Raw genomic sequence first — 13013 nt, 5'->3', positions numbered from 1 at the left:
TGTATTTCCTCAGACCATTTGTTCAAAATGAAATATCCCTCTTACCTGTAGTTCTGTAGAACTGTTCCAAGTTTGTTTCATCTGACAGAAATACAGTTCTGAATCTATACCAAATATAACCATGATGACCTGGCTTCCTTCTCCTTAGTTGTCTGAGACAGAAAATTACAGTGGGCCATTCTTTTCTCTAGAAACCTCTGCTTTCACATTCCTATTATATTCTTTAATTTGCATGTTATTTCCATCTTGATTGACTTCCCTGCATGTCACTGCTTTTTTAAGAGTAAAGGTCATTATAGGTCGTACAAGAAGTATTTCCAACTCTGCTTTGTAGTTTTGTAGAATTCATTCATAGAACCATAGAATCATTTAGGTTGGAAAAGACCTTAAAGATCATTGAGTCCAACTGTAAAAAATTCATGAAGCAATTCTGATACACCTGGCATTCAAAGTACCTTTCTAAATTGCCTTCTGCTCATCTGTTCTCAGTTTTGGAACTAGAGCCATAATACCTAGCGCTTAAAAGCCAGAATTACTGATCAGTCAGTGCCAACCAGACCTCTTTCAGAAGCATATCTAAATGTGTCAGGAGATTTCTTTGGCCCCAAATGTACAACTTTAGGATATATCAGTGTAAAATACACATTCAGAGTTTATTGCTTCACCTGCTTAAATAGTAGCTTCAGCTACAAACATGTATTTTCATTGTCAAGTAGTCCAGATTTTAACAAAAGCATGAACTGTGTCTTACTATATTCACTAACATAAATGTTAGCTTTATAAGACATCCTCTGGGTTGATGAATGAGATGCTCAGCATCTAGATTTGGCTGATACGTGGTATAACTCTATCCTACATAGATAGTACTCTTAAAGAGATCATTAGGAAAATAAACTGAGAAATTATCACACAATGTAATGTAGAATGCTTCTTGTAAATATTAGTGCTAGCAGTACAAAGACAGCTTAATTAATGTTGTGCTAGAAGCATCTGGGAATGATGCAAGAACATTAGGTATGCAACTAGTGTTTCAAAGCATGTACTATTAGCATCTCAAACAAGGCACTTACAAAGAGTGTAATTGGATAGCTGATATATTGAGAATGCACAATTTCTTTGATTTGCCTTTCTTCCAAATATTCTCTTTGGTCTTCCTTCGTATTTAGGATAATCTTTGTTCTACAGCCATGGGGTTCCCCTTGAATGAAATCTTGAGAGTTTTAGTGGCAGCACAAATGGCCAAATAGCAATCTTTTTCTGAAATTAAGAGTTAATATAATTGTAATAAGAAATTCTTAATCATCATTGACTACCTGATAATGATGAACTGGTGCTTTATACCTATTTTGTGCTCCAACAGCAACTATACTTCTATTCAATGTACAACTATTTCAATGTATATTTCCCCCAACTTTCAAAACCCTGATGAAGGACAGCAGTACACAGCAACATATGAACTGCAAAAGGGAGTTTATAATGCAGAAGTTCATTAAGTTTGACCTTTTTCTTTAAATGTTATATGTACTAAAAATGAAATGCAGCAGTGGTGCTGTATTGTGTCATACCATCTTCATTCTCCTGCTATACAAAGTTCAGTCAATGGCTATTATCCAGCCAGGGCAAATTTGCTGCTAAAGTTAGAGATATTATTATATCAGATTGTGCACCGGTGCTCCCACTGCTGTTCTGCAATATGTTCACCTGACATTAGCCAGCTACAAGAGAGAGAACAGCAAATTCCGTTCATGAACATTTATCATTATCAACGACAGCAGGAGAGCCTTGAATTGAAGGTGACATATATACTGCCTGTCTTTTTGCTCTGTGAACAGAGTCACATTTGCAATCAGGTAGGCAGAGAAGAAGCTGACCCCAAACTGACCAATCCTGGAGACACCAGCAGGAGCAATGTTTCTATCAAAGCTCCGCTGCTGCACCTCACAGTAGCAATGGGGTCAGCTTTGGTCATCCTGTGCCTGAATCCATGATGGTCGGAGTGCAGGTGTGCTTGTCGGGTCAGTCACTCCCAGGATACAGCTTGTTTGGATCAGTCATGGCCTCGAGTCTGATTTTGTCCAGAGACCACAACAGAAGGCTTGAGCATTCTCAGAATATATGTAAGCATTTAGACAGTGTTTTACTGGCTGAGTCACATTAATAGCTAGATTACTTGCATCCAATGAATTGCAAACTGGCTCCCTCAGAAAGGTTTTCTTGCTGGAATAGAAAGTGTTGATGAGCAACTCTTTCAGCCTGGAAGGCAAGAGTCTTCTCCTCTTCATCCATGGGCTGATCTTCAGTTTGCACAGATTCAGTGTTAATAAGGATAAATAGAGCTGAAATCTCACTGCATGTATATTTATACACACACACACAATTGACTGTGGCATATGGCTTTTTAAACTGAGTGAAAAAATACAAATAATTTTGGATATATGGCTTAAGAGCAAAGGACATAGAAATATAATTATTGTTTCAGATGTATCACTAATACTCCAGTGTATATTTTGGATTTTCACTTCTCTCTGGTTTCTAATTTCTTGCTTAAGATGAAGGTAGTGTAGGATGAATAATTGTTTAATCAAGAGGAATTTAGTAGGCTTTTTAATGCAGTCATGTTAGATTGTATTACAAAGCAAGAAAAGTCATCACAAGATTTGAATTATTATCATTAATTAATTTCCCATTTACATTCTGGGACATCCCAAAGTTTAAATTTTACAGTTATGACAAAATAACAAAGACTGGAGATTCTCACTCTCCTTTAACTGAAACACTACCTGTATAGGAATACTCTGAGGTAATTATTTAATTTTAAGAATAAGCTTGAAATTTCTCTGGGAGAATGAGAGGTATTGGCTTAGTTGGTATAATGATGAGACTAATATAGACTTGCTCATAATCCATTCAAGTCAGAATAATACTGCAAGGAAACACATTTTATTGAAGGAACATGTTACAGTGTGAAGTCCCTCCTGTTGATCATTTAATGGTAACAAAGTCTGAAACCACCTCCAGATGTAGAGTTCCTATTTAAGATATGCTACTATTTAATGTTCCTATTTAAGTTATGCTTAAACAGCCCCCTTTATTCACCTGTTTTGAATAAAGACCACGAGAGCCTTGTGTCTCACTACTAGCTGGTTCTATTTTGCCCACAGTTCGCTCCTGTCACAGCTGTGGGAAGAAAGAAGACAAGAAACAGAATAAATTATAATTTAGACTGACTAGGATGATTTAGAAGATTATAGCAAGATTATGTTTGAATTTTCCAAAGGGAAGTGATGGAAAGAAACATACTGTAACCACATTTCAGCTTACCTTAGCAGAGCAACTAATCTTCATCAGCTGAGTCTGGCAGTAAAAGAATCACTGTCATCACTCATCTTTCTGCAGAATTTACTCTATATAGGCAACCTTCAAACTACACTTTTTAAAAAATCAGCCCATCACTTGGTTTAGACATGCAGCAGGAGAAGGAGAGTAGAGAGAAACTGAACAAGACTCCTTAGGCATGGAGCAAGTCAAGACAGGTGCTGAGAGTGTATTATTCTGACATACCATGTATCAAAGGCTGACTGGGTTTGCTAACCCACATATTAGGGGCAAGCAGCCTCCTCATTTGTTGTTTAGAAACTATGATCCTGATCCTGCACTTTGAAAGAGTTTTTATAATCATTTATTCTTACAGAAGGTAAGTAAAATGCTACCTACTCAAAATAGTGTTGACTTATATTGATATTGCATAAATATAAATGATAATGTTAAGGGTAAATTTACAGAATCTCAGGGTGTGTGAGGTTGGAAGGAACCTCTGGAGGTCATCTCATCCAACCCCTCTGCTCAAGCAGGGCCACCTAAAGCAGGTTGCCCATGACTATGTCCACTTACAGCTGCTCTGAAACAAACTCATGGATGGGTGACCTCCCTTTGCAATTACACAAAGTGGACACCAGCCCTCTCTCAGAAAGAATCTTAAAGCTAAACTTTCTACAGGAGCAGCTGATTCCATCCCATCACACATGGCCTCAGCTCAATCAGCACTGAAGAACAGAAATGGAAGATATCTCTATTTGTGATTGGGGGGGTGGCTAAAGTGCATTAATGGACTGTTCATGTTTCTGAATGCAAATGAAGATAGTAGCACCCTAACTTGTAAGATTAATCCGTTTAAGCAAAAGAGAAGCTTAGAAACTATGTTCATAATATACTAATGAGGATTCCTCCTTGGTGCTTGCGCTATTGCTACAGTGGGCAAAGGGAGGAACATGGATCTGTGTGTATGCCCTACTACCCATCTAAGAGCTGGGACGTAAGAGTTCAGCATAAAGTCTGTGGAGCTTGCAATGCTGTTAGAATTCACCAGATGGGGCTAATACAGCAAATATAAATATTCTCTATAGAAGTCATACTGAACAAATACATATAGATAGGTAGAAAGAGCAATATATATTTGTATAAAGGCATAGGAGTTTTAACCTTCTAAATGTCTTTTTTTTTAAGTTAATCCCCTCAATGAGTCCATTATTTATAACAGATTCTTTGTTTCAGTAATTTTCTATGAATTGTATGTTTAACTATTCAACCATTCACCACTACCCCAATAGCTGTCTCAGGAAATCTGTAGGTTAGATCAGGTTTGCTTATTTTAAATTTTTTAAAAATCTCTAAACAACTATAAAACCACATATATAAAAATGGAAGGATATATGTTGTCTTGAATTCCTAGATATTATGCTTTTTTATGTTTAAATAAAAATACAAATAAAAATTGTAAAAATTAGTTTAAGCTTATAAATATGTACGGCTTTCCCTTTTCATATGGTATATTGATACAGACTGATCCTGTCTCCTAAGTCCATGTCCCAGATTTAGTTTCATGTAGAGACTCTCAACATATTTAGACATCGCAGTAAAGTTTTAGTTAGCTAATCTTAAAAAAAGGAAGTCCCTGCATGCCAGTGTATCTATCAAATGCCCTTGTCTGTCAAATCACTGAATTGGGAAGCTAGTATTTGAAAATTGAAGTAATTGCCTGTGAAAGATGTCAGACTGACGCTCTCTATATTCTACCACGTCTTTAATAAGCAATTCTATCATTATTACTATCAAAGGGGATGAAAATACATTAAGGTTTAGTATGTATCTGTCCTATATTTGATTTTAGCACATTATATCGACTTACGAAAATAAAAAAAATCAGTGAACAAATAGACATCAGATGGCATTTAACTCAACCAACTGAACAGCTATTGGGAAATTACATAAATCATGTTATACCTAGCGCTTGGTCATAGCAAGATGGAGGCAAAAGACAAGGAATGTCACACTAATGTGCATACTTGATTAAATGATTACTGATAAGTATATGTTACGTAAGAACATAATATTGTATGTGCTGGATAAGGATGATAGTTTCAGGTGAACCAGAAAAGCAGGGACCCAAGAGACTACTCTACATAGGTAATCTTCAAACCACACTTTTCTTTAGTAATCCCATCACTTGCTTTATCTATACAACAAGAGAAAGAGAGTAGAGAGAAACTGAACAAATCTCATTAGGCATGGAGGAAGTCAGACTTCCAGTTAGACAGGCACGTAGAATGCTGAAAGCCTGAGTGCTGATAATTTTTTATGATGAATTACATTTTTTGTGTGATGAAATTATAAGGTACATATGATAATGACATAAGAATACATGCGTCATAGCAATAAATCCCCATTCTCCTCAGCCAACCTCTCTTTGTCTTGTAGATGACAAAATCCCTGTCATAAAAAAAATTATCCCACTTTGATGGAAAAATTGTATTGGGAAGTTTTGTCTAAACGGTTACACAGTTCCACTCACCAATCTTCCAGTTCCTAGATACGAGTAAGTTCTGGACACCAGATGGATCGCGAAGATTTGTGAATTTAACTTATGCCCTTCTTGACTTGCAAACAAAAGTCATGAGCATGACCATAATAATGACCATAATGAAGCCAGCACATAATTCAGAGAAATAAGCTCTCCTTTAAATGTGCAATGATTCGACTAGCACCGAACGTACAGCCTGTCTATGCAGTATCCAAAGCTCCTGCGCTTCAGTGAGCTCATAGAAAAACTCATAAAAAGTCCCATTAGAAGATCATCTATCTAAAACTTCAATGCTTCATCTAAAACAATTTGGAGACAGTCATTCAGGCCATGGAACTGAAATTACACTTATGACACTGATGGAGAATCTCCTCCTATGACTGGACAGAAAGCAGAAAGCAGATAGCCATCTTCTTCTGAAGCTCTCTGCAACATGTTTGAGATAATATTGCCTCATGTGAGAAAGGTGATAAGGGAATGTAGAATGCGCTAACAAGTCTTCAGTCCCTCTTTGAGAAACACACCAAAGCAACAGAGAAAGATCTCACCATCAGTTAGGTAGATGACCTGGGGGAGACTGAGGAACCTAGGTTAAATTTAAGACATCCATGCACATACCTCTCTTAAGTGCAAAATGTTCACAGGCTCTTGATTATGGTCACCTTTTAGAACTTACTCGCTTCTTTATTGTAGGCTGGTAATACTTCCCTTTCCTTGGCTGTTAAAGTCCATTCTTTCCAAGAACACCTTTCTCAGCTTTCCTTATTTCCTGTTCTGCTTAGGGAGTCTTAAATCACACAATGGCAGCCACTTTTCTTGCATGGATGACTGTTAACTAACAGTTGCTCACACCAACTACAGTTTGCTTGGCTGACCTGCAACACCTATCAATAACCATGTATTATCATAATACGATAACACGAGCTTCCCAATGAAAACCAGCTGAATGAAATAGCTGATTCTGATGAAGAGAAAATAATTTTGAAGCATTTACGTACTGAATCTTTTGTTGCTTAAGTTACAAACACACAAGAGTCTATGGCAGTCTGCAGTTTAGGAGTGTTCCTGGCTGCCTCGATGGCACTACATTCTCACAGTGCAGCACTGATAAGCATCACTATCTAGAAATTCCAGTTTCGTAAGAAACTCAGTTGTTGCTGCTGGCCAACAATCAGACCTTACTTAGTCACAGGTTTTTCATTCCTCAGCTGGATTACAGCAATACCGTATGTATGGATAAGATGTTTTCCATATTTAGGGAGTTTTGAGAAGTACATAATGCTGTAGCACATCTTAGAAACACAAGCTATTTGTAGGCATATCAAACCAATCTCTCTGGCTTTCCATAGAATTTAAATTAAATTCATTATCTCAGTCTTATCTTCAGAGAACATAATTTCCAGGACAGCTACAGCTTCAAGACAAGAACTGTTGTTGACAAGAACAGCACTCTTCACTATGGAGGTAAGGTAGTCTGTTCAGGAGACAACTTACAGAGAGCTGATTGCAAACAGCAAAATGAAATCTTCCAAAGACACAAGAGTTCACAGTCATCCAATCCCAACTGCAAAGCAGATTTCTTTTACCTTGCCTTCTTCAATCCAAATGTTTGTTTTTAAAAATATCCATTTATTTATTTTATTTTATATTATCCCCAACTATGCAAACAAAATTTTTCTCATGCTCTTGCTCTTGAGGAGGGATGAAAGTACAAACAACATGCAATGTATTCTAGCATAGCAGAAACTTACTTGGTAACACCCTTTCACTTTGTAATACATATCATAATGCATTATCGCATGTATTTAGTGTTAAATGTATGTAGTGGTTAAGAAGAGATTCTTAATGCAAATAAGGAGCTATGAAACTATGCCATAAACAATATTTTCTCTTGATGAAAGCAAGTTAGACGTACTTTAAAGTCCATGTAAGTTATTGGAAACATATTTCCAACACTGTAATTCTTTTTCTTCTCCACATATTAAATGGAACTTGCATGCCATTCTCCTCACCAGCATCAATCTTTTGCCTAGTTCAGATGTGTCTCTTACATATGCCTCTGTCTGCTAGCAATTCACACACATTCATAATTTGTTAAAATTTGACACATTGCAGAGCTTTGGACTCTTTTGACTCTTAAGCCAGTCACACACTAAATGCCTAAATTGGTTTTGGCATCAGAAGTCTAAGCAAGACTTGACAGACCTACTATAGTTGACAGAAACTGCAGAGATGGTCTCCTGACTTCTGCATCATAATCTGCAGGCAGTGCACGCTAGAATAGATACTGTTTGCAGGATGGAATATGGGTGTAGTCATCATCCTCTTTTTTTTTTTTTGGCTCAGAAGAGGGGGTAAAAGCATCACTAATATCAGTTGTTGCACTTTTAGGGAAGTAACAGATGGCATTCAAATTCAAGCATAGAAAAGTCTCGTTGATAATTCTACTTGTATTGTGTAAGTTTTAAGGCTGCAGCTTCCTCATGGCTAGAAAAAGCACTATTAATACTACATCCTGAAAAGTCACAGGACCAATTTATGCTCTGCATAAATCAAAGGACCACACTATTTTATTAATGCTAGTGAATTCTGTTCATGTCTGTTTTCCAATTTGCCAAAACATTTGCGAGAAGTAAAGGCACGATACAGTGATTCTGACTGACTTCTATGTATTGGTTGTGTGGTGCATACAAAACAACACATCTAGGGGTGTCCTCATGGAATCATTTCGGAACTATCATCTTTAGCTATTAAAGCTATTATTTAACTTTAAACAGAAGAATTTACAAGTGGTACAGAGAATTTTTTCATAAGGCTTATCTCTGTACTCTCTTTTTTCCCATTCTTTAACCAAGTATTTCATGAGTATTGTTGAATACTCAATAGTGTTCTTGTGACTTGCAGCTGTGTTTTTCAAATGAATATTTGTCTTGGATTCTCTGTGAAATCTCTCAGCAGCTTTTATTGATGTTTCTTGGTAAATGTTAAACACTACATCAATTCTTTGACTTTCTGCACCATCATGTACTGCTGATAACCAGATACTTGTTAACTTTGTTTATTCTTTGGATCACACTCATTCCACCAGTGACAGATGGCCTGCTGTGGTTTCAGTACGATTTGCATTCCACATGGTCCCTCTACCAAAGTTACTTGCTTTGTTCTTCAAAATCATCTATCCAATGATAGATGTTAGTGTGTAATGAATCAGTATGCCTGCTTGCAGCAACACTGTTTTTTTTAATTTTTTTTTTTTGTTAAATCCTTGTCTGTTTTGAATATTATTAGTATTATTTAGAGATCCTTGCATTTCCTGCTCTTCTTTTGGTGACTGAAAACACTCTAACCTTCTCTCTGGAAGTCCATTTATGAAATTTCTGCATGAAAGAACCACTCTTGAGACGATTCTTAAAATAATTGCAGGTCTGCTCACCTACTTTATGTGCTTTTAGGAGGTCATCAATGCCATCTAGCAGGGCTGGCTGATAAGCTAACAAGATCTATTGGTCATTATTGATTGGCTTTATCTTAAGAATTTCAAGCAAGGCTTCAATACCTGGCCTTTTGGAAGTTTGATTATCTGTACTTGTTCAGATATTCACTCGGATACATACTCTATTCTGCATGAGTTAACCTGGAGATCTTCGGCTGTTTCATGTTTCTTAGCTACCTTATACTAATATTTTGATGGTGAGCAGCAAGATAGTATTTAGCTGCAAACTAAATCTCTTTGAACTAAATTGATTTGAAACTAAATCCCTTTAACCCCCTGGAGTCTGAGTGGGCTTCTGTGGTTGAGCTGACCTAGCGGAAAGAAAGGGAGGTCCTGCTTCCCTCCAGCTCTGCTGTGCATTCCTGTTCCCTCCCTTACACAGTCAAGTGTTTTTCATTTAACCCTATTCATTTCACATTTGCAGGGAGTTTAATTCTCTATCCGTTTACCTTTCAGAAATGGCTCATCATGAGGTCAGATGTGCACTGCTGCTGGTGAAGGAAGTAGTAGCAGCAGATAGTCACAATCAAAGAAGAAGAGAGGATGACAGCCCCTTTAGCGGCAGCCACATTAGAGCAACACAGTTATAGCATGAAACTATACCTTGAAAGTGTGTTTTTTATTGTTAATGTAAGATGATCGAACTCTGTGCTGCTAATCTTCCCCTAGTTGCACGTTCCCAATTCCTTCCTTATTTTGGCTCTAGCAATTCTGTGATGAGTTGAATCAGCCTGGTTGCTGATCAACAGTTTGCTTACCTGAGAACCCGTCATTTCTGTATGTGTTAGTTTTCAAGTGGCTCTGACTCACCCTTTGGTTGCATGATTACTAGAAACTGATGCAAGGAAGATAATGGAAATACATACCTCAAGACAGAGGAGAGGTCAAAGCCCTTTTTTACAGTAGGAGATCAGTCTTAGGTTAGCTTGAGTCAATCATGCGGCTGTAGCTAGACAAACTCTTTTAAGCTGAAACTGCTACCAAAAGAAACAGTCCTGCCTGCCTGCCCAGTGAAAACAATCCTTTCCAACCCTATGCCACTTCCTTCTGACATCGATCTGGTTCACCGTGCAACACAGCTGGTTGTACAGTTGCATGATGATCAGAACAATGAAGTGAGTTATCTGACAACCAGTTTTTCAGGTTAACATTTCAGGTCAACTCCCCAGCCTGGCTCTGCGTGCAGCTGGCAGTTCAGAGGCTGGTGCAGAGCTGGAAGGATGGCGGTACTGTCTCCTTCAGGGGCAGCGTGGCCTTGACATGAAAGTCAAAGTACAGCTGCACACTTGTATTTGCTGTCCCTTAACTGACTTACCCATGGGACTCCCCCAGCAGGGTTTCGCAACCCCATCTGACCCGGCTTTCAGGAGCTGCTGGCAGTAACCTGTGGACAAGGCTGGCTAGGGCCGAGCCTATGAACGTAGCCAGGGTGGTGGCACCCCATTTTGGCTGCCCCGTGGTGGAGGCTCTCACCTGGGAGCCGTCACTCCTACAAAACGGCGCTGCCCCAGCGCACACCGACACCTCTCCGACTCCCGCTCGGCACCTCAGGCGGTGGCGGTTACCATCTCACCCCACGCGCTGCCAGGGGCAGACGCCCACATACCGAGGCGACGGATCCCTGTGGGCCCGAGAAGCCTCTCCTCACACCCACCAGCCGGAGTCCGACCCCCTTCTCTCCCCGTCCCCCACAGCACCCGCCCTACAGCGCGACCCCCCGCACTCCGCCGCCATCTTGAGCAACACTCCCCACCTCCCGTGGCGGGCGGCCACCGTCCCCGCCGGCGCCCCACCCGCCCCCCGCAGGCCACGCCCCGTCCCCGCGACGGCCCACCCAAGGGCAGGCAGTCCGGCGCGTGCGCAGACGCGCAGTAAACAGGCGCCGCCGCTCCTCCCCCTTACGCCGTTTGCGTGGCCGCCTCCGCGCAGGGCCGCGCGAGCGCCGGCGGCGGCGGCGGTTGCGCAGTGGCGCTACATCCGGGCACTGGGGCAGGATGAATGCTCCTTTCCAAGATGGCGGCGGAGGGAGGAGGGAAGGAGATGAACGAGATTAAGACCCAGTTCACCACCCGGGAGGGGCTGTACAAGCTGCTGAGCCACTCGGAGTACAGCCGGCCTAACCGGGTGCCCTTCAACTCGCAGGGTTCCAACCCAGTCCGCGTTTCCTTCGTCAACGTCAACGACCAGAGCGGCAACGGGGACCGGCTCTGCTTCAATGTGGGCCGGGAGCTCTACTTTTATATCTACAAGGGGGTCCGCAAGGTACCGGGGCTCGGCCGCTGGGCTGGGGGGGAGTGGCGGGGGTTCCCCGCCGGCCGCCCGCCGAGGGTCCGCCGGCTGCCAGTGGGATGTGGGAGCCCCCCTGCGGGGGGCTGCGCCGTGAGCGAGGGGCAGAGGCCGCCCCGCCGAGCCGCCTCTCCTTCGGCCCCCCCCGCGGCGGTCGTGGGGCTGGCAGCTTCTCGGTTGGGGCCTGGTTGTGGCTGGGACTTCAGTCGCTCTTTCGATTAACTGGCCTGTGGGGTAGCGGTTAGGGGAGGGGGAGCCTAGGCCTGGGCTGGAGGGCTGTGTGAGGGGACCGGCGCTGGCTCAGTACTAGTGGGCTACGTCAAATACGGTGTCACCAACGGTAGGGGTGTGTGTGGGGACCCTTTGGAGGAATGCGATTGCTTGGGCCCTCCTTGGCGTGCAGGAATGAGAGTTGGCTTTCCATTGGCAAGGCAACCCTGGGCTTCCTTCACCTGCTGCTTCAGGTCTGAGTTTGCTGGACACTAATGCCTGGCGTGGTTATGGTGGTGTCAAATCCCTGCTTCCAGGATCTTTCTAGCTTTGAATGAGTGGCTACAGTATTCACTGTAATTTTAGGCCTTTATTGTGACTTTGAAGTGTGGACTGATTTTGGGATCGTTCCTAAATGGGAGCAGTGCAATGAGCTGGCTTTTAAATGTCATAATTAACACAGAGAAAGTTGCTTTTACAGAAAAGGACCCTTGATGCACTTGAGAGAGACTCCTTTACCTGTCATTATTTGTTGTAGGACTAACAGGGCATGCATTTGATCTCTCAGGTCACCATATTTATGAACAAACCCTTTCTACTTGTTGTTTCTTAAGGTCCTTGATTTTATGGGATTTACAGAAGGATTCAGAATTTGTCATGCCGAGTGAACATGTGTTGCTCCTAATGTATGTAAACACAGATATAATGATTGTGAGCTTTCTATTTTATGTTTCAAAAAGTGGGTGTTCATTTTCTTACATACTGGGGACTCAGCTGCCATAATGTGAGTACCTTGAAATCTCGCTGCTCTTAGCCCACTATTCAACATGGGATGAAGACACGGAGAACTAGTGACGTATGCAAGGCTGTGCAGGAAGCTTGTAGATGGGCAAGGAATTATACCTGAATCTACTATGTCCTAAGCTAGTACCCATATCACTCCTCCTCTGTATAAAATGTAAGCACCAACTGCAGAATAAAGCCTATGTGGTTATCTGTTGACTGTGACTTAACAGATCTGATATGTCCTGTAAATTATATGGAAAAGTGTGTGTTTGGATTTTAGTTTCACCCTTTAATGAATTTTAATGATCTAGTTATGTTTAAGGTAATATTTGGACAATAGTTTCTTTAAGCATGCGATGAGTATTTTGTATCAAACAGTAT

The 13013-nt window shown here is 41.0% G+C and overlaps 1 protein-coding gene across 17 annotated transcripts in view; it reads left to right on the top strand.

Moving 5' to 3' along the window:
• The first annotated feature begins 11248 nt into the window (after nucleotides 1-11248).
• The window catches only part of WDR20 (WD repeat domain 20), a 51349-nt gene continuing 49584 nt past the window's right edge, over nucleotides 11249-13013 (top strand). For 10 of the 17 annotated variants that reach the window (XR_012673805.1, XR_012673804.1, XR_012673803.1 and 7 more), the window contains exon 1: nucleotides 11264-11612. Coding sequence is in view for 10 of the 17 variants with exons in the window: in XM_075151054.1 (XP_075007155.1) it covers nucleotides 11349-11612 (264 nt within the window). In the remaining 7 variants the exon portion in view is untranslated. Of the gene's footprint in view, nucleotides 11613-13013 lie in introns of all 17 variants that reach the window. The other 7 variants (XM_075151050.1, XM_075151051.1, XM_075151052.1 and 4 more) reach the window with 4 other exon arrangements.

Source organism: Calonectris borealis, chromosome 5 (assembly GCF_964195595.1).
Source record: "Calonectris borealis chromosome 5, bCalBor7.hap1.2, whole genome shotgun sequence".
NCBI lineage: Eukaryota > Metazoa > Chordata > Aves > Procellariiformes > Procellariidae > Calonectris > Calonectris borealis.
This window is presented reverse-complemented; position numbering and strand designations above follow the sequence as displayed.